The sequence below is a fragment of the Apodemus sylvaticus genome, chromosome 12 (genome assembly GCF_947179515.1).
Source record: "Apodemus sylvaticus chromosome 12, mApoSyl1.1, whole genome shotgun sequence".
NCBI classification, from domain to species: domain Eukaryota; kingdom Metazoa; phylum Chordata; class Mammalia; order Rodentia; family Muridae; genus Apodemus; species Apodemus sylvaticus.
The window spans coordinates 88013424-88035207 of NC_067483.1; the positions used below are offsets into that span (position 1 = coordinate 88013424).

A 21784-nucleotide genomic window follows, 5' to 3' on the forward strand; every position below is an offset into this window, starting at 1 on the left:
AGCCCAGCACCATCAAGAGTGTACAGAAGGCTCACTGGTGGGCCCGGCGCTGGTGGCAGTGCTTAGCCAGGAAGAACACTGTCTACCTAGTATAGTAACCTGGGTTGAGGGTAAGCCAATCATAACATATATAATTTTATGTGAATGAGTGTTTTATCTACCCATGTGCCGGAAGAGATCAGAAAAGGGCATCCAGAAAAGGGCCAAGTTAGGGATGGTGTTGTAAGCCTCCATTGGATGATGGGGTCAATTCTCTACTTCCACGGTTTGAGTCCCAGGGATCAGACTCAGGTCATAAGGCCAGGAGCAAATGGCTTTTCCCATTGAGCCTGGGTGGTTTTTTTTTTTTTGGTTTTTTGAGACAGGGTTTCTCTGTGTAGCCCTGGCTGTCCTGGAACTCACTCTGTAGACCAGGCTGGCCTCAAACCAAGAAATCTGCCTGCCTCTGCCTCCCAAGTGCTGGGATTACAGGTGTGAGCCACCACGCCCGGCTAACCAATGAACCATTTTGCTAGCCCTCATTAACTCATTTAAAGTCCAGCAATGACTGAGGCAAGAGACTTTCTGTGAATTTGAGGGCAGCCTGGGTTCTGGAGTGAGATTCTGTCTCACTCAGTTTCTCCCTAAAAGTTACCGCTTGGACTTTTATAGCCCAGACCTTTTATTATCCCAAAGGCGGAGGCCCCTACTCCCTGTCTCAATGGCACCGAATCACACCTTCGTGGCTAGTGTTCAGGTGCCTCATGGACAGCCCCAAGATCAAGAAAGACCTCACTGACCCCCTAGTGAGCAATTGAGTTCGAGTTATAAAGCTTACATTAGGGGCTAGGAATAATAATACACACCTTTAATGCCAACATTTGGGGGGCAGTTAGAGACCAGTCCGCCTAGTATACATAGTGAGTTTCGGGTCAGCCAAAGTCACTTAATAGAGAGACACCCCCCCCCCAAAAACAAAACAAAAGCAACAACAACAAAATACAAACCTTTGCATTGTGGAAGGAGAAAATCAGCTCCCACATTCTAAACATGGTAGTGTGCCCACGTTATAAATTAGTGTGATTCTTTTATTTATTTATTTATTTATTTATTTATTTATTTATTTATTTATTTATTTATTTGATGTAAGCTGTTAAGAAAGCTGTTAAGATTTTGAAAAGAACTGGTCTCAGTTAAGGGTCTCATCCTCAGGCTCAGAATGAGCTGATCTGGAATATCAAGGATGAGCTGAAGAAGGCGTGCTCCACCAACGACCTGAAGGAGTTGCTCATCTTCAACCAGCAGCAAGTACCATCTGGAGAGTCGGCGGTGAGTGCCCCTCATGCTGTGGGCACAGCAGGCCCTGAAGGAAATCAAGGCTCCAGGGTGTTGCATGGTGGTAACTTATCCTGTGCTGCAGGATATCTGATCACCCCTGAGATTATGTCATTTACTTGGAAAAACCTGTTTCTTGTTATGGTGTGGCTCATCCCTAGCGGATACCTTTAATCCAAGAGCTTTCTGATTGGTATAGTGGACGTAGAGGGCAGAGACATTCAGTTTGAGGGATTTTTGAGATGGCATAGTGTAGGAGAGCTTCATTTTAGGAGGAAGGTCACCCAGGTGCTTTCTCTGCCTCTTTAAGCACCAGACATCTGGCTCCCAAGTCTTTATTGGTAAAATCTAATGTTTAATGAGATTTTGTTAAAATCAATCATGGTCACCACCTCCTTTAGCCTGAAGGCTACCCCAGCATAGCATGCATTGCTACCCCAACCACACCATACATTACTACCCCAGCCACACCATATATTGCCGTGTTTGTCCTGGTTTAGGACCTAGGTGGGCGTGTGCTTGGATTTATGTCACTCTCCCAAGAATTGCTGTCACATGTCCCAGGACTGCTAAGCTCACACCGCACCTACTTGGGTCACTTCCTGTGTGGTGGAGTGTTTGCTGCAGGAACCCTTCACTTGGAAATAAGAACTCAAAAAGTACCAGGCCTGGGCTGTATTGTAAGCTGGCACCTGGGCTGTGGTAATGCCCAGACACGGCCTCTGCCCAGGGAATAGAGCCTGTGTGAGAGTTTCCATCTGCTTCAGTAGCTCTTCTTTCCTGAGCCCCAGGTCTCTGGCATGGTTTCAGATCTTGGACCGAGTTGCTGATGGCATGGCGTTCGGGGCCCTTCTGCCCTGCAAGGAGTGTTCAGGCCAGCTGGTCTTCAAGAGTGATGCGTATTACTGTACTGGAGATGTCACTGCCTGGACCAAGTGCATGGTCAAGACCCAGAATCCCAGCCGAAAGGAATGGGTAACTCCGAAGGTAAGGTTGGGGTGCATCCTGGAATCTGTCAGCAGGAAAACATGACCCTCCCCTTCTGGGCACATCCCTGTTCCATATGTCCCAAGATGACAGTCCATGTTTCTCACCCTTTCTCGTAATCAGTACTAAGTAGAGATAGTTCGTTCTCTCTGTTCACTGCTATAATTACACTCTCCCTCCTGGTCTTTCTCCGCCTGGGCCTGAGTAGCCACTCTGTAGCCAGCCTGTTCTCTCACGGTTAGAATCTCAACACGTGCCTTTTGCTGCCTTTGGTGGGGACAGTTGTAAGGTGACAATGAGGAGAATTAGCCATGAGATGCAGACTGTGTGCTTATGTCCTTCAGGGTGGTCCTACAAGATATGCTACAGTCTGGTGATGCTTGCTGTCCCCGTATGGTGTGGAGCTCATGACTATTATTCCCCCAGGTGCTTACCTCAGACTAAAAGTCAGTTCCATGATGTCCCCTAGAACCCTGGTGGCCTTTCCTGTCTGAGTTTCTGCACCCCGGGTTGCCGGAGGCTACAGTTGTGTTACCAGATGCCTGTGGCCAGGCCCCTCTGCTGTTGGCTCTTGGCAGACCTGGCAGGGTACTGCCTGCACCTGTCCCTGAGTACTCACCTCCTGGCTCTCATGTGCTGTGCTCAGTTCTTGAGGGCAGAAATCCTCTAACCTTCCTGTGCCACAGGACATGGGTGAGTGTGAGTCTGAGTGTCTGGTACCTTACTTACCATTCAAGAATGTGGGCACAGCTGGGAAAGTTACCTTTCTGTGTAGCTACTCTGGAGCACAGGGATTGCTCTTCACCAAGCATCCTCAAGTGACTAACCTCCCTAGGACAAGGCCTACTCTAAGTTGCAGAATAATAATTAATGACTATGATAATGATGAATAATTCACAGTAAATGCAAGAAGGCTCACAGCAGGCTCCTCCCTAAAAAGCAAGTGACTTAGCCTTGTCTCCTTTGGGAAACTGTCACTGGGTGTGTTTTGTTGCTTGGTTTGGATCCTGCACACCCACCCCACTGTAAATGCCCTGCACCAGAGTGGTGCACCCTCAGAGCTGATAAGCCTACATTGACACAACATCACCCAAAGTCCGTAGGTTACATTAAGGCCCACTCTTGGCATTGTGCAGCCTGTGGGGTTTGATAAACTAGAATGAAATGTAAGCATCAGGAACGCATCGTTCACAACATCTGTTGCCCCAAGACTCTCAGTGTTCTTGTCTTTCCTCTTTCATTCAACCTCTGGAAACCACTGGATCTTTTTATCAGCTCCATGTTTTCCCATTTCTAGAACTTCTTGTGGTTAGATGGTCTAGAATGCCCTGTGCAGCCTGTCAGGCTAGCTTCCTTTACTTGGGAATGTGTAGGCAGGGTTCCCCTGTACCTGGGTAGTTCATTGGATTTTGATGTTGAATAATTGTTCATTCATTGTTTCGGCCAGGCGTGGTGGCGCATGCCTGTAATCCCAGCACTTGGAAGGTAGAGGCAGGAGGATTTCTGAGTTCGAGGCCAGCCTGGTCTACAGAGTGAGTTCCAGGACAGCCAAGACTACACAGAGAAACCCTGTCTCGGTGGGGGGGGGGGGGGGGATTTGTTCGTTGTTTCTCTGTGTAGCCCCAGCTGTCTTAGAACTCAGTATGTAGACCAGGCTGGCCTCAAACCCACAGAAATCTCCCTACCTCTTCCTCCCAAGTGCTGGGATTAAAGGTGTGCACTTGTCTGTTACCCACCTTAGCCCTGGCCTAAGTATGCTAGTCTTAAAGGGCTTTAAACCATGCAGTAGCACCTGATAGCACATGATAGACAGACAACTTAAGAGAAGTGACTTGAGGACAGAGCGTTACCAGCATACCTCCTAGGTCTACTGATGTTTCTCCCACTAAGCTGTCAGCTGAGGTTTTATTTTATTTTTAATATTACCCTTAGTCAGAGAGGGGCACATACATAGAGAGGCTGAGGACAGCTGGTGGGAGAATCTCCCACCCTGTGGGCTCTGGGCCAGACTCCAGCCTTTGGCTTGGCAAGACACACTGAGCCACCTCACCGGTGTTGGGTTCCTAAGGGTGAGGCTTTTCACCTAGGTCACCCTAGTACCTGGATTATCATAGATGGAGGAACAGTCCTGTGAAAACACAACAGTAATACGTTTGTTCCTGGGAACTTTAAACCTTCCCTATTTCATTATAGGGACTTTTAAAGGATTATTTAATTTCATAGGACAAATCCCACTTAGTCTATTATAAGTTTATTTTAAGAGATCTCTGTCTTTTTTTTAAATATATATTTTTATTTTCTATATTCTTTGTTTACAATCCAAAAGCTTTCCTCTTTCCCAGTTCCCCTCTCCCCATATGTCCCATAAGTCCTCTTCTCTCCATCCATTCTCCTATCTTTCCCCCTCCCTTTTCTCTGTCCTGGTACTCCCCTACAATGCTGGATCAAGCCTTTCCAGGATTAGGGCCCTCTTCTTCTTCATGGGAATCATTTGATATGCTAATTGTATCTTCTGTATTCAGAGCTTCAGGGCTAATTAATATCCACTTATCAATGATTGCATTCCATGTGTATTCTTTTGTGATTGCGTTACCTCGCTTAGGATGATATTTTCCAGTTCCATCCATTTGCCTTAAAAAATTCATGAATTCATTGTTTTTAATTGCTGAATAGTACTCCATTGTGTATATATACCACATTTTCTGTATCCATTCCTCCATTAAGGGATATCTGGGTTCTTTTCAGCTTCTGGCTATTATAAATAAGGCTGCTATGAACATAGTGGAGCATGTTCCTTATTGCATGCTGAGGAATCTTCTGGGTATATGCCCAGGAGAGGTATAGCAGGGTCCTTCGGAAGTTTCATGTCCAGTTTTCTTAGGAACCGCCAGACTGATTTCCATAGTGGTTGTACCATCTTATAATCCCACCAGCAGTGAAGGAGTGTTCCTCTTTCTCCACATCCTCGCCAATACCTGCTGTCTCCTGAGTTTTTAACCTTAGCCATTCTGACTGGTGTGAGGTGAAATCTCAGGGTTGTTTTGATTTGCATTTCCCTAATGGCTAATGATGTTGAGCATTTCTTAAGGTGCTTCTCCGCCATCCGAATTTCTTCAGGTAAAAATTCTTTGTTTAGGTCTGTACCCCATTTTTAAATAGGGTTATTTGGTCCCCTGGGGTCTAACTTCTTGAGTTCTTTGTATGGATGTAGGATTGGTGAAGATCTTTTCCCAATTTGTTGGTTGCCGTTTTGTCCTTTCTGATGTCTTTAAAACGAAAACTTAACATTGTTTAGGAATTCCGAGAAATATCCTACCTCAAGAAATTAAAGATCAAAAAGCAGGACCGGCTATTCCCTCCGGAGAGCAGTGCCCCAGCACCACTGGAGCCCCCCCACTCTGTCACCCCAGCACCCACAGCTGTGAACTCCTCTGCTCCAGCAGGTATGGCTCTGGGAAGGATTGTGGGCTGGCTTGACCTATGGGCCATACCATGCAAGGACATAGCATAGTAACGTGGGCGTCCTGTGGGCTGTGTGCCATGTGGCTAGCATTCCATAGGGCATGTTCAGAATATACCACCAGTATGACATCAAACAGGTCCCCAGGCTCCAGGCCTATTGTCCTTGCTGCGCCACCGACCATCAAAAGCCTGGGGAGACCCTGGCCATGGCTAGACATGACCTAGGCCACGGAAGCAGTAAGATCAGTGCGTCTTGTTGGAAAGGAGGAGGATGCTTACTCCTTCAGGCATGTGGAGACTCCTCAGCTGTCAGGTGGAGGCCATGCTGGTGTGGGCAGACAGAGGACAAGGTTCTGCTTCTGAGCACTAGCCCAGCTGCACCTAGTCTGCCCCTAATGATGAACTCATTACCCCAAGTCTCCTCCGCTGCTTGAAGCCTGGGTCTCCATGCTCATGTGGTGTCATTTAGGGCCTGCTTTCTGGTGCCTCCTTGTCAGCCTTTCCTCTGCTATCTCCTCGCTTGCAGTTCACACCAAATCAGTGATTTTGTTCTCTACAGAGACTTGAGTGAAATGCTGGTGGAGTCCTCAGTGTCCACCCCTTAGAAAGAAAGAACAGACTAAAGCTGGGCAGTGGTGGCACACGTTTGTAATCCCAGCACTCTGGGAGGCAGAGGCAGGCGGATTTCTGAGTTTGAGGCCAGCCTGGTCTACAGAGTGAGTTCCAGGACAGTCAGGGCTACACAGAGAAACCCTGTCTCCAAAACACCAAATCCAACAAACCAGAAAAAAAAGAAAGAACAGGCTAGAACCAGTGCTGTTTCTACCTTCAACTCTCAGAAGACCCCGTCCATACCAATCCTACAGTTAGTGCTGGGTTCTTGGTGCCAGCTGGGCACCCTTTGCCTAGAACAACTTAGCTCAGTGTGACTGTACTGACCAGACCTTTCAGCTTTGTCAACAAGTCTGATTGGCAAACAAGAACTGCGCTTTCTAACTCAGGAGTTGGGAGAAGAGAGTATGAAGGACTCATCTCTCACCGCCCACCCTCTTCCTAGCATTCTGGTCTCATCTCTAGATGCAGCCTTTCTAGTGTGCTGCTGAGCAGTCCCCAGGTAGCCAGCCTGGGTCACCTGTTCAGTGTGCGGCCTATGCCCTACCCAGTGTTCACTGTTGTAGAACTCAGGGCTTGGGACTTGGGTTTGCAGTTCTGCCCTGTTTCCACACTGCCTGTTCGCTTCTGTCTTCATAAGGTTTTCCCAAAGAGAAAAGAGTGAAGACCAAGGCTGGCCAGGCTCCTCTGTGGTTTCTCCTAAAGAGCCAGCTATTTTGTCTTGGCTCTGTTCATCCTTTCCTGGGGGCAGAATAGAGTAGTCCCAGCCTGACGCCTCTGATCTCTTATCCCAGACAAGAGCCCCTGTCTAACATGAAGATCCTGACTCTCGGTAAGCTCTCCCAGAACAAAGACGAAGCAAAGGCCACGATTGAGAAACTCGGAGGCAAGTTGACTGGATCCGCCACCAAGGCCTCCCTGTGTATCAGCACTAAAAGTAAGTTTAGAGGGGGCGCACCTCCCAGATGTGCTTCAGGCTTGTGTCACTGGCCCACAGTCCCAATCAGACCGTGCGCTTAGACTGCTTAGTGGCCGAGGCATGTCCCTGGGTTCCTTTGTAGGTAGGGTGGAGGTTACCACTTTGTAGTCTGGTAATGGAACCCAGGCCCACAATTCTATGTTATAGACTGTCCTGCAGAGTGTCGTGGGTCTAGGCCTAAGAGTCCATTTCTGTTGCATGACTCCTGACACCACTCTCAGGTTTAGAGAAAGTGGCTGCTCTTGGCTTTACACCCCCAAGGGGCAGCCGGTGCTGGAGCATGGCTGCTGGGATGAGTGAGGTTCAGCACAGCGTGGAGGAGAAGCCGTTGGTGATGGGGTGGGTCGGTGGCCTTCCCGGGCTGTGGTAAGGTTGCGTTCAGCTTACCGTTGGGGTTTTCGTCTCTCCTGTCTGGTCGTAAACAGAGGAGGTGGAGAAGATGAGTAAGAAGATGGAGGAAGTAAAAGCGGCCAACGTTCGAGTTGTGTGTGAGGACTTCCTCCAGGACATGTCTGCCTCCACTAAGAGCCTCCAAGAGCTGCTCTCGGCCCACAGCTTGTCCTCATGGGGGGCTGAGGTGAAGATGGAGCCTGGTGAAGTGGTAGCCCCCAAGGGAAAGTCAGCCACGTCCTCCAAGAAGAGCAAGGGTGCCGCTGTCAAGGAGGAAGGTGAGGCCCAGCTGCCCCGCCTGGGACCTTGGTTCTGTGTCCCTAAAGTGCTGCAGTGAGCAGTGTCCTGACTTCAGTGTCCGCAGGTGTGCGGGCGCCACGACACGTGCCTCGTGTGCCTTGGGAAACTTTTCTGCCTTTGTCTTAGTTGAGTCTTTGTGTTGCTCTGTCCCTTCCCTCCCAAGGTGTCAACAAGTCTGAAAAGAGGATGAAATTAACTCTGAAGGGAGGAGCAGCTGTTGATCCTGACTCTGGTGAGTGACCAGAGCCCCCATGCACCCTGGGAGGTTAGATGTCTCTAGTCAGGGTCGCCAGAGGGGAGCAGGCCAATCCTGGAAGCTTATGGGTCAGTAGGGACCTCTAAAGGTGCTGTGACATGAAACTGACCAGGGACACGTAGGCCCACAGACCCTTCTGTTGCACCCTAGCCCTTCAAGGGAGAAAACTATAGGAGCTTTGCCTCTGGGGCAGGTCTGGAACACTCTGCGCACGTCCTGGAGAAAGGCGGGAAGGTGTTCAGCGCCACACTTGGCCTGGTGGACATCGTGAAAGGGACGAACTCCTATTACAAACTGCAACTTCTGGAGGATGACAAGGAAAGCAGGTGAGCCCCAGCCTGCAACAGAGTGTGTGCTGCCCACCCTGGGAAGTCAGGCTGCTGCAGGGCCTGAAGCAAGAGACACCATCATAAGAACCCATAGTGTTTGAATGAAGTCTCCATAAAAAACAGCCACTACTGGCTGTCAGTTAGGTTGCTGTGTTAAGACATCACAGGTGTAGGTTCACCGATCCTACTGGGTTATTCTTTTAGCCATTGAAAAGGTAAAACAAATTCATGGTTTATTGTGGAACACATTAAGATTACATTTTATTCTTTTTGTTTGTAGCCCTGGCTCTCCTGAAACCTTTGTAGGACAAACTGGCCTCAAACTCTGAGATCCACCTTCCTACTGCTTCCTAAGTGCTGCTATTAAAGGTGTGCACTTTAATAGCCACACCTAACTTTAGAATTTATCATTTTATGCTCTTCCACACTTGCTGGTTACTAGAAAGAAGGTGATAATTTCAGCCCTTTTAAACACCCTCTCTCAGTTGTAGAATGCTTGCCTAGTGTGTTCAAGGCCCTCAGTTCCACCTGCAGCACCACTCAGCCAACGCGAGGGACGAACAGAGCATGCTTTTAAAGCTGCCCCTTGCCGGGCGTTGGTGATACACACGTGTAATCCTAGCACTCTGGAAGGCAGAGGCAGGCGGATTTCTGAGTTCGAGGCCAGCCTGGTCTACAGAGTGAGTTCCAGGACAGCCAGGGCTACACAGAGAAACCCTGTCTCGAAAAAACCAAATCCAAAAAAAACAAATAAAGCTGCCCCTTACAGAGGAAGGTCTAACAGAACAGAAGCTCACCCTGGTCTGTCCCTTTACAGGTACTGGATCTTCCGGTCTTGGGGCCGAGTGGGCACAGTTATTGGCAGTAACAAACTGGAGCAGATGCCCTCCAAAGAGGATGCTATTGAGCACTTCATGAAGTTATATGAAGAGAAGACTGGAAATGCCTGGCACTCAAAAAACTTCACAAAGTATCCCAAAAAGTTCTACCCTCTGGAGATTGACTATGGCCAGGTAATCATAGTAAGGTCTGTTCCTTTAACTCCATAGTGTGGCTCAGGTGATGACACACGTTTAGAGAAGAGTTAACAATACCAGAGCGACAAATCATTCCTTGAAGCCAGTTTTAGCCAAGATCGTGAGCAGAGTATGTTAAACACCATCTCTGTAACATAAAAATTCTAACTAGTAAATCTAGCAGTATTTGAACACCCCAAGCTTGAGTGTAATGCAAACAGAATTTGGGGTGGTTGACATTTCAGTATGCCCTATGGATGAGGGGTAGAAGTCCCATGAGCATCTCAGTAGCAACAGAAAACATTGTGTAAAGTGTATACCGTACAGCTTTGAATGAGACTTGGATAAGTTACAGAGTGGAAGGAGCTCATGTCCTCCTCGGCCTCCTGAGCGCTGGGACTACAGGTATGTGCAGTCACAAGAGTTGTCATGTCCACCAGCAGTAGAGATTCGGGACACCAAGGAAAGGTAGGATGTGGGGTTGCTCTGGGCATGTGTCATCACCGCTGAAGTAAAATGATGTAGGTAGGAAGAGTTGCTGTGCTCTGCCTATCTATTCTGAAAGTCTCCCTGTGGGCCCTGAGGCAGCATTCAGTTACCTCGTAGGTGATCATTTTGTGCCTAGATGTTTATGTTTTGGTTGAGCCGGGGGTAATCTTAGCCAGGGCCATGTACATGATAGTTTTGTAAAAACAGACTTATGAATGGGTACAGATTTTAATTCCACACCTTTGGGGTCTGGCATTCCTCAGAGGGAAAATGTTTTCTATTGTAGAGTGTTAATGAGTTCTGCATTAAGAATTAAAACTTAGAGGTCAGTGTGGTCAACGTGATGGCCCATGCGATTAATCCTAGTGCGCTGAGAGCAGAGGTAGGCAGATCTCTGAGCCTGGGCTCAACCTGGTCTTCATGGTATGTTTCAGGATGGCCAGGGTTATATAGTGACACCCTGATTCAAAAAATAAACAAGTTCTTACATAATGTCCTTGGACTTAGAGGTAGACAGGGTAGTACCTTCCCTAAGTATTGTTTTAGAATTTTTTTGAGAAAGGCATAGAAAATAAAACTGCCCAAGGTTATCTGTAACAAAGTCCTAGCATGTGTCTGCATCTGGCTACTTTGACCTCTGGAGTCATTTCCCACCATGATAGGAATCCTGCATTGCACGCGATACACACCTGTTTCTTCATGGCCAGGGTCATGCCGCACACTCAGTCCAAAGAATGCACTCTCCATCTGGGCCCAATGGGAGGCTGAGAAGTAGTTTAGCATTTTAAAAGCAGAAACTATGAAGCTGATCTTAGTCATTTAACCCAGCTTGGTGCTGACGGGTCTCGCTATCACGTTGGGTACCAGCAGACCTGGTGCAGGCAGAGGACGACTGTCTCACAGCAGCCGTGCCTTCTGCAACAGGCGTGGGTGCACACTGGGCAGCTTCTGCAGGGCACCAGCATGCCCGGAGAGAGGCAGACACCGTCAGAACAGCTGGAGTGTGAAGCGGAAGCATCAGGAGGGCTTGGGGAGGGCATGGCAAGTACTTTGCCTGCAGAGTTTGGTAACCACTTGGCTCTTTTGCTGGCAGTATTCTATCCTGTCCTGGTTACCTGTAGCTAAGCCCTGATGACACAGTCCTTGTCCTCTTTCTGGTTCCCCCTCCCCTGAAGGACGAAGAGGCAGTTAAGAAGCTGACGGTGAAGCCTGGCACCAAGTCGAAGCTGCCGAAGCCAGTGCAGGAGCTCGTGGGGATGATCTTCGACGTGGAGAGCATGAAGAAGGCCTTGGTGGAGTACGAGGTGAGTGCTGGGCAGTTCTCTGCTCGCTTGCTGAGCGGCGTGCTCGGTGCACACTGAGCCTGGTGAGTTAGTTCACTGTGTTACCTTTCCTTTCTAAAAGATAAGCGGCCGCAAACCTCCATCCTGGCTCTTGCTTGCCCAGGCCCTCTGGGCCCCAGCCCCCTATCACCTTTTCCCATTTTGATTTCTGTGTTAAGGTGGGTAGGTCTGGTTCTTGGGGGCTCAGACAGACCAGCTAGCTGATGCCAGTGGAAGTCCAAACCTTCGCTTACTTGTAGACATAGAGAACTAGGCGGGAGAGACTGCTTGCTTGGTAGATAAGAGCACTAACTGCTCTTCCAGAGGCCCTGGGTTTCAGTTTCAGCACCCACGTGGTGGCTTACAACCATCTGTAACTTCAGTTCCAAGAGAATCCAGTGCCCTCTTTTGGCTTCCACAGGCACTAGGTACCCAAGTGGTACACAGGCATACAAGTAGGCAAAGCAGTCATAGACATAAAATAATTTAAAAATTATATTAAAGGAAACTCCTGTGACCACTGCTGTCTTGATCCATGCTGCAGTCAGTTAGCCAAACTCAAGTCAGCTCTCATTCTTAAATCTTGGGGCTGGGTGTACTGTGATAGGGGGCTCGCTCGCCTCACGTGAGGTGAGATGATGCCAGTTAGAACATGCTGCTCCCGAGTGGGCCTGCATGACAGGGAAACAGGCTAAGTTGAGCATAGGCTGTGCTCACTCACCTGTAGTAGTCTTCCCAGCAATTGACAGAGGAGAGGACTCTAGACTTGGCCAGCCATATAGCCTCCTATTCTCTGGCCAGGAGTCCAGAAGACAGGCTGCTCTCCAAATCAAGCAGCTCTGGTGGATATGCCCAGTGCCACATTCTTAAAGCAGTGAGGTACTAGCACACGGGTGTGTCACTTCAAGTTCTCAGTGACGTTGCAAGCCAGTTCACTCACAGGAGGGAGTAGATGTCACTTGAGTACAGTTGATCCAGTGTACAGTGTGGATCTGTCAACTCTTCGTCACTGTAACAAAGTGATGTAACACACCTCTACCTTCACAGCTCAAGACCCTGATTAACAGATCCTGAAGTAATGTGGTTAGTTGCAGTGCAGTTAAACAAATGTGTAGCCTTTTGGGATGGCTGATTTGAAAGGCCAGTGTGGAGTCAGGTGTGTGTTCTTGAAAAATAATATTCAGCACTTGGAAATTTGAGGCTCTTGTTTCTGAACTGGATGGAAGCAAAGGTACACCCTCCCTCCATAACCTAGAGAACAGGGGGAAGCCTTTGTCCCATCATCTTGTCCTAGGGATTGGTAGGAAGTATGTTGGGTCTTCCTTACCAGTGCTGGGCTATATGCATTGGGCTGCTGTTACACAGCACACGGGAGGGGTAACCAATCTCCTGTGAGGGAGGAATGCTGTGTCACCACAGTGCCTTTAAGTTCCCTGTCTCTGCAGATTGATCTTCAGAAGATGCCCTTGGGGAAGCTGAGCAGAAGGCAGATCCAGGCCGCCTACTCTATCCTCAGCGAGGTCCAGCAGGTAAGCAAGCCCTCCAGACGTCAGCATCTCTTCTGCTAAGAGCAGCAGCAGCGTTACTGTGTGGGGGCAGTGACAGTGCTGAACTCTAGTTTGTGAGAGTTGGACTTTTTCAGTTCAGTAAATATCATGGTCCAGTTCATTGCTCAAAGAATGTTAACAAAATGCACATGGTAATGATTTCAGTTACCAGATATGTAATAAACTCCTTAGAAATTTAAATTTGGTGGGAAAATTTATCTAGTATGTCTCCAGCCCTAGCTCTGCTTGTACTTGAGAGTGGGGTACAGCTGCTTTGAGAGGAGAAAGAAGCACCCAGCAAAGTAGACTTCCTGGGTGGTGCTGGAGAACTAACCTGTAGTGACCTGTAGAATCTGGGTGCCTCTGTCTAGCAGTGGACTGGTGTCCCCACTTCCACAAGATCATTGGGTCCAGGCTCAAGCTCTCTCTGGCTTGTGGTCCCACAGTAGCAGGAATGAACTATGTCTGTGCCTGCAGCAGGTAGACGCTCCCCGGCATTGTGGGCAGTTTTCTGTTTGTTCTTTATTTGAGACAGGGTCTCTCTCTGTAGAGAGAACTATGTAGACCTGGCTGGCCCCTAGCTCACAGATCCACCTGCCTTGGGGTGCTGGGATTAAAGGTGTGTGCTACCATGCCTGGCTGGACAATTTTCAAACATGCAGCAGTAGCCAGGAGACCACCCCGCAGATGCTGCAGTAACACTTTGTATGACGTGTATGACAGCATACTTCTCCTTTGCATAAATAAGCTGCACAGTTCCAGGTGCATTATCCTGGGGCCTCCGTGCCACGACTCCAGTGAGAGGTGCTCTGCTTGTGTAGACAGCAGCTGATTTAGTCCCGTGTTCCTTCTGTCTTTCCCTTCCCTTCCAGGCAGTGTCTCAAGGCAGCAGTGAATCCCAGATTCTAGATCTCTCCAATCGCTTCTACACCCTGATCCCCCATGACTTCGGAATGAAGAAGCCCCCACTCCTGAACAACGCAGACAGTGTGCAGGTAATAGGCTGCAGAGCTGGGGCAGCGCTGGGTCTTAACTGGGGCAGCGCTCGTTACTGTGTTCTTTAAGAGTGGGATCTACACCACCTTTCCTTTGCTTTACCAAGTCAGTCTAGAAAATTGTCATTAACCAAGACCATTTCTCTGTCCCACATAAAGGTCCCATGAGTCCCTGGCCTAGGTCAGTTTGTGGCATCCTTAGTGGCATCTGTGTTTCTGCCTGTCATTCACGTTTAAGAGTTCTGACATCTTCCCCTCCCTTTCCAGGCATCAGAGCCTCATTAGCATGCTGGAGAATGCCTACGAGTGCCCACCGTTGAGGGAGGGGTGGTGGCAGGGCTTGGCCAGCGCAGACTCTTCCCCCACTTAGGGAAGAAATTGGTGTCATCTACTTCTTGCATGTGCTTCTGTCAGGGCTTGATTGTCTCCTCCCCGTGGACTTAGCTCCTGGGTCTGTATTCTGTCCCCAGGCCAAGGTAGAGATGCTGGACAACCTCCTGGACATCGAGGTCGCCTATAGTCTTCTCAGGGGTGGGAATGATGACAGCAGTAAGGACCCCATCGATGTCAACTATGAGAAGCTCAAAACTGACATTAAGGTGAGAGGCCTGCCTTTGCCATGTAGCATTCAGTAGCTCGTCTGAGCAGCAGCCAGCCCCAGCCTACATGTGCAGGTGTGTGGCTAGGCCTTGAGCCTGCGCTCTCACATATCCAGGTGCTGCTGGTAGGCTTTGAGACTCTGGAAAGTCTGAGCTAGTTAGTGCCTCAGGTCAGTATGGAGACTGTGTTTTGAAAAGTTCCTTTTCTTCTATTTCGGGCACAAGCAGTCAATTGGGCTGTGTTGAAGGCTCAGGTAGGTGGAAATTGCCCTGCCTGAAGTGTGTGCCTCTGTCCCAGCCAGAGCTTGAGTCTTGGGTCTCTTGATGCAACAAAACACTGGAACTAAAAAGCAAATTGGTGAGCAAAGAATTTATTTGGCTTCTACTTCCAGATCATAGTTCATCAGTGGGGGAAGTCAGAATAGGAAGTGAAACAGGGGCAGGATCCTGGAGGCAGGAGCTGATGCAGAGACCATGGAGGGGTGCTGCTTACCTGCTTGCTTCTCATGGCTTGCTCAGCCTGCTTTCTTAGAACCTAGGACCACCAACCCAGGGGTAGCACCCATGATGCAATGGGCTGGGCCCGCCCCCATGAGTCACTAATTGAGAAAACGCCCTACAGCTGGATCTCATGGAGGCATTTCCTCAGTTGAGGCTCCTTTCTCTGTAATGACTCTAGTTTATGTCAGGTTGACACACAAGACCAGCCAGTGTGCCCATCTTCTGCCTGTTTCTGACAGGCATCATGGTCCCCCTGCAGGCCAAGTTTTACTGGTAGTTGAAGTCTGGGCCAGATGTTTCCAGATTCTTGGCCTCTTAATCAAAGGACTGAAATAAAGATTTGCAAAAGTAGTGTAGGTTGGGTGGGTTTTAATTGACAGTCTCAATTATGTGTGCCCTTTGCCCCTGTGCATAGCTTTTCCATAATGCGTGTGATTTCCGTCATTAGAGATGCCTCACCAGGCGGTGGTGGCACACGCCTGTAATCCCAGCACTCTGGGAGGCAACAGGCGGATTTCTGAGTTTGCGCCAGCCTGGTCTACAGAGTGAGTTCCAGAACAGCCAGGGCTATACAGAGAAACCCTGTCTCGAAAAAACCAAATCCAAAAAACAAAAAGAAAAGAAAAGAAAAAAGATGCCTCATTTTCTGTAGGCATAAAATAGTGAAGAGAGGATTTATCCTAGTTACTTACTGTTGAAACACCATGACCAAAGGAACTTGGGAAAGAAAAGATGCATCCACATCACAGTTCATCATTGAAGGAAGTCAGTAGGAACCTGGAGGCAGGAGCTGATGCAGAGGCCACAGAGGCGGGCTGTTCACTAGCTTGCTCCCAGTGGGTCACTCAGAGAACCGGGACCACTAGCCCAGGGGTGGCCCCACCCAAAATGGACTGGGCCCTCCCTCCCATGTAAATCAATAATTAAGAAAATGCCCTACGCGCTTGCCTACAGGCCAATCCTATCAAGGTGTTTTCTCCGGCAAGGCTACCTCCAGTAACTTTCCTTAAATGAAGTTTGCATGAGACTAGCCAGCACAGGAGTCTGCAGAAGCCCCCCTGAAGGACAGTTTGCCGTATTACCCAAGAGGGCCAAGGCTTGATCAGCCCTCCTACTTAGACTCAGACATAACTAGAATATAATTGAGTAGACGCTTTCTAAATTTTGTGGGTTTTTTTTTTTTTTTTTTAAGATTTATATAAGGACACTGTTACTCTCTTCAGACACACCAGAAGAGGGCACCAGATCTCATACAGATGGTTGTGAGCCACCATGTGGTTGCTGGGAATTGAACCCAGGACCTTTGGAAGAGCAGCCAGTGCTTTTAACCACTGAGCCATCTCTCCAGCCCATCCCCTATGGTTTTTTAACTCGCTGCACTGTGTGGAGGTTGGTGTGCCCACAGCAGACAGAGGGTGCGGGCTTTAGGTGGGTTTCAGAATGGAGAGGAGTGGGCATAGACTAAACAAGTGAGGCTCTCCACATTAGAAAAGGTAGAGTCCGGGTAGCTGCACCACTGTCCCCGGAGCCTGCCCACCCACAAGTAGGACATGGTGCCAAATGTGCCTTCTCAGTGAGAAGGCTAAGGTTCTTGGGGAAGAAGCTCCTGTTTTTAATTACAGACAGCAGATAATCAGAAATCTTAGATTTTTTTTAAACTTACAATTTTGAAAATGTAAAAAGCAAATATAGCCTCCTTGCATATGCTCAGTTTATTTAGTGTGGATTACATTGACATTACATCATTGAGCATGCACTGAGCCAGCTGTGGTACACCTGACAAGGGACTGTCCTCAGAACCCTCGGGTGGGGCTGCGGGTGTAGTTGGTGGTAGAGGAGCACTTGCTGGGCCTGTGAGAGGCCTTTGGTCCATCCCGAGGACTAGGGTAGGAAGGAGGTGGTATGATGTCACCTGTGTTCCATTGGTGAGCTGGACTCTGTTCCACCTCAGCAGTGGTGAACCTAGCGAGTCGACAGGAACTCTGAGCTGCTTCCCTAGCAGTCCAAATGGATAAGGAAGCGATACTCAGGCCTCACTCGACCTGCACTGCTGCTGGTCCTCTAGGTTGGTATATCAGTATCCCTCCTCTGCGGGGGTCTCCCTGCCCTCATTCCACATGCCTGTTTTCCAGGTGCTTGACAGAGATTCTGAAGAGGCCGAGGTCATCAGGAAGTATGTGAAGAACACTCATGCGACCACGCACAATGCCTATGACCTGGAAGTGATAGACGTAAGAATTCTCTTCCCCCTTCCCATCCTGTCAGGTCTCTCTGTTCTCTCTGTCCGTCCTTTCCTGGGCCTGGCTCACACACAGTGAGCCACTTGCCTTTTGGGGCTGGGGGGGGGGGGACCTCTGTGTGGTCCTGGCTGTTTTTACAGCAGGCTGGCCTATGGGGAGACCTGCTTTCCTCCACTTCCTGAGTGCTTGGGGTTAAAGGCTTGTGCCACCACTGTCAGCTCTACTTTTAGTAAGCAGAAGTGCTATGTTTGTTGAGCAGCAAAGTAAGTAGTGTTGTACAGTTGGCTGTAGCTTTTTCTGTGTAAAGTGCCCCCATATTTGTCAGAAAATAAGATTACCAGAAGTTCATGAGGCCAGAAGAGGTACACATCTCTAATCCCAGCACTCGAGAGGCTTAACACAGACCAAGGCTAGCCTGGGCTGCAAACTTTAGTTCTGGGTTAGTCAGGTCTACATAGTAAGACCGTTCTCAAAGCAAAGGTTCCTTAGGTGCACACCTGCTGCACATTCGTCCCAGTGTTCTGTAATGGCTCGTCACTGTTAAGTGGCACCTGGGGACACGGCATGGGATCATCCCGTCCCGGTCTGAGGAGGATGTGGCAGAGCTAAGGCACCCTAGCTCTTGTGTGTGACAGACAGGGGGTCAGTATCAGAAGCTCCTGAGCCTGCTCATCTCTGTGGTGAACCTGAGTAACAGTGTCTCTGTCTCCTTTGCCGACTGTCTGCCCAGATCTTTAAGATAGAGCGTGAGGGAGAGAGCCAGCGCTACAAGCCCTTCAAGCAGCTCCACAACCGGAGGCTGCTGTGGCACGGGTCCAGGACCACCAACTTTGCAGGCATCCTGTCACAGGGTCTGCGGATAGCCCCACCCGAAGCACCTGTGGTAAGTGGCTGTCCTCTGGGGAGGACGGAAGTACTTGTCCCTGCAGTGATATTCTGAGAGCCCCGGGTGCTTTAGAGTCCAGCCTGCAGCAAGCCCTCTCAGAGGGAGCAGGCTTTGGAGCCCTGCCTTTCCTCAGCTGGCAGCATCCGTGAGTTCCAGAATTTTCGCCATTAAAAAATGGGACAAGGGATAGATGGTGATGCCTGGGGGTTACAGACAGGACCGCGTGAGCAGGCCCTCACTCACTGAGGAGAGGAAAGAAAAGGAAGGACTTGGTGACTATAGCTCTCTCGCTGGGCACTGCTGTGTGGCCAAGTGGTGACATCAGTGCTACTGAATGTATATGTGTGCCCCGTGTAATCTAAGTAGTGATTATTAACTGGCTCCCATTTGCCTTATGAGACTTCCTGGTAAAGAGACACCGGCATCCTCGGCTGTTACGGGACTTCCCCCTGCCCACCTGTAAGCACTGGCCTTTGGTAGAGAGAGCCGGCCCTCTCCAGGGTGATGGCCGTGGGCCTTAGCCGGGCAGCAGCTCGTGTGGGAATTATGTGTGAGAACCACTGCTGGAAGGTTCTCAGCTGTCTGTCTTCCAACTTTACAGACAGGCTACATGTTTGGGAAAGGGATCTACTTTGCCGATATGGTGTCGAAAAGTGCCAATTACTGCCACACATCTCAGGGAGACCCAATTGGCTTACTACTGTTGGGAGAAGTTGCCCTTGGAAACATGTGAGTATCAGGACTGAGGCTAGGGTGGGCAGGGTGGCTTGTAAGTGCAGTAGACAGCAGCTCAAGGGGGCAAGGGAGATTCAGAGAAGCTGTGAAACCGAATGCAGGAGCTAAGAACTGGCAGGACTAGTCCTTCTGCAGAACAGGGACACAGGAAAGCTGTTCCAAGAGAAGTTCCAATTCCTCCATCCTGAGAGCTATGACCAGAGCGAGATGGGGAAGTAGGCCATAGGGTAGACTAGATGGGAACCGTCAAGCAGCTGGCCGCAGCTCCAGACGGGCCTTTCTTGGGAAATAACCCCACAACAGTGGCAGCTGTTGCAGGCTCTCTACTTAAAACATGCTCTGGGTTCTGAAGAGTCCAGGAGCTGGGGAGGGAGTTGCCAGGGCAAGGGTGGACAGAGTTCTGTGGGCACTTGGTTTATGTGCCAGGAAAGATGCTGAGGAAGGGGTTGGTTGGGAGCCCAGTAAGCAGAGGCTCTTCTGAGACTGTCCCCTTTTGAATAGGTACGAACTCAAGCATGCCTCACATATCAGCAAGTTACCGAAGGGCAAGCACAGTGTCAAAGGTACTGTCCCCCCAGCCTGGCATGGCAGGCTCAGTGAAGGGGCACCTCCCCTCCAACAGCCGGACTGCTGGAGGTTCATGTAAACCAAAAACTGTTTTGTTCCTTGTGTCATGATGCCATGGGAGTTCTGTGGGATACCAGGAACCAAATCAGGGCCAAGAGGGACCTCTGGGATACCTGGGATTATTAAGTGGGTAGCATATGATGATCAAGGCCGCCTTGGGGTGTTCGCCACAGTATAACCTCATCTGGGCCACTGTGACATTACTGGTTCAGAGCATTGCCCTGGAACCTTTCTTTACAGCATCTGTGCTGCATCTAAAGTATGTTTAAAGTGAACACATACCCCGTTACACATCCCTGTTACACCTAGCACTTGACCCTTCCACCTTACAGGTTTGGGCAAAACCACCCCTGACCCTTCGGCCAGCATCACCCTGGAGGGTGTAGAGGTTCCGCTGGGAACAGGGATCCCATCTGGAGTTAACGACACCTGCCTGCTGTATAACGAGTATCCTTTCATGGCTCTGCTGTGTTCCTGGAGCTGCATTCCAGGTGCTTTTGCTCCTACTGCCTGGGGAGGTGGGGTGGGGATAGAGACAACTTTGCCCTTGGTTGCCAGCCTGTGTGGAGTTGAGGTCTGACTCCCTGCTGTGGGCACCACCTGTCTCTGGGCACCAGCCTTCTCCAGTCAGGAGATCAGTGCTGGGTAGGAGGTCTTGGGGACTCAAATGTTGGCTCCTTGACAACTGCCCCTCCCCAGGTACATTGTCTACGACATTGCTCAGGTGAATCTGAAATACCTGCTGAAACTGAAGTTCAATTTTAAGACGTCCCTGTGGTAAAGTGTGAGGGGTGGGCTGTGCCCAGAACCCAGGGCCTAGGGGGTAATTCCCCCTAGTGCCTCTGCACCAGACACCACAAAACCTCAGCCATGCTGCCACCTAAAGGTAGCACCCTCACCGAATCTCCTTAGGAAGGGGAGTACAGGCAGGTTAAAGGGCTCTGGTTTCAAGTCCCTTGTCCGAGTTGCAGGACGGTTGTTTGTGGTTTTATCCTACCAGCCACAGCCCTGATAGACGCAGCTGGGGAGAGGTGTTTGTTGTTTGCCTAGACTAGTCCTGAGGGCAGAAACACACCACGTCACAGTCACAATGTCTGCCTTACTTGGCTTCCCCAGGGAAGGAAAAATGTGCTTCCTCTCTTTTTTCAAGGGTTCATCTTTGGTTTGATTTTGGCAAAATGTTAAGCATTTATTTTGAGCTAAAAATAAAAACTAATTTCATACTATATAGATTTTCTTTTTTATCTCGTATGTCCCCTTCTTAGCCTTCTGGGCTTTTGTTTGGTTTTCAGTGACAGACATGGGGTAACCAAAAAAAGGGGCTCCCTGAAGCACTTAACTGGGGAAATTGAGCCTGTAGTGTAGTCAGGTCAAAGTTGCATTTGGGATTCTTGATTCATCCATGAACAATTTTGTCTTCCAAATTGTCTTCTGTAATCAGTATAGCCACCCAAAGGGCTAATAGTTCTCAATTAAAATGCAAATGGCTGTCTCCTCCTGCGTTGTGTGCCTCATCTCCTCTGACAAGGATGTGGTTATCGTCACAGAATACTACAGAGGCCCTATAAGTGTGAACCCCAAAAGTATATCTCCCTTCAGATTTCCAATACTTGGGCAAGGCAGTAGAACTCAACTATACCAGTGGTTCTCAGCCTTCCTAACGCTGTACCCCTTTAATGCAGTTTCATGTTGTGGTGACCCCAACCATAAAATTGTTTTTGTTGCTTCTGTTCATAACTGTAATTTTGTTGCTATTATGAAATCATAATGTAAATATAGTTTTTCGATGGTCTCCTGTAAAGGGGCTGTTGCAACCCCAGGTTGAGAACCTCTGCACTGCAGTGTCCTAAAACCACAGGCCATCTAGAGCCAGCTGGGACTTGAAAAAAACTAAGCTAGACTGTTAATTCAGCTCTGAAAGTCAGGGCCCCTTTTGACCTTTCACAGAAGTGTGTAGGGTTGACAGGCGCAGGACCAACCCCCCACCATCCCTAACTCAAGGACTTCCGAGCTTGGGCTTGTTTTGGTGGTGGTTTGATTGCTGGTGGGAGGAACAAAAAGCAGAACTCACTTAAGACAGGAAAGAAAAATGAAATGTTCATTTGTGGTCTAGGGCTCTGTTCTGTGGAATCGGGGGTGTGGCTGCAGGTGGACTGGGGGACTGAGGAAGTGTGGGTGGGGCTTCTGATGAGAGCTGT

General features: G+C 49.3%; 1 protein-coding gene across 1 annotated transcript in view; it reads left to right on the forward strand.

The window, feature by feature from the left end:
- Positions 1–20812, forward strand: part of Parp1 (poly(ADP-ribose) polymerase 1) — a 34052-nt gene extending 13240 nt beyond the window's left edge. Inside the window, exons 6-23 of the mRNA XM_052199983.1 lie at positions 1192–1308; positions 2125–2301; positions 5597–5749; positions 7177–7312; positions 7780–8022; positions 8208–8276; positions 8494–8626; positions 9447–9642; positions 11310–11438; positions 12902–12985; positions 13876–13998; positions 14469–14597; positions 17231–17329; positions 18069–18221; positions 18826–18953; positions 19461–19522; positions 19919–20033; positions 20286–20812. Coding sequence (XP_052055943.1) covers positions 1192–1308; positions 2125–2301; positions 5597–5749; positions 7177–7312; positions 7780–8022; positions 8208–8276; positions 8494–8626; positions 9447–9642; positions 11310–11438; positions 12902–12985; positions 13876–13998; positions 14469–14597; positions 17231–17329; positions 18069–18221; positions 18826–18953; positions 19461–19522; positions 19919–20033; positions 20286–20367 — 2328 coding nt within the window. The 3' untranslated portion in view covers positions 20368–20812. The remainder of the gene's footprint in view (positions 1–1191; positions 1309–2124; positions 2302–5596; positions 5750–7176; positions 7313–7779; positions 8023–8207; positions 8277–8493; positions 8627–9446; positions 9643–11309; positions 11439–12901; positions 12986–13875; positions 13999–14468; positions 14598–17230; positions 17330–18068; positions 18222–18825; positions 18954–19460; positions 19523–19918; positions 20034–20285) is intronic.
- Positions 20813–21784: the final 972 nt, after the last annotated feature.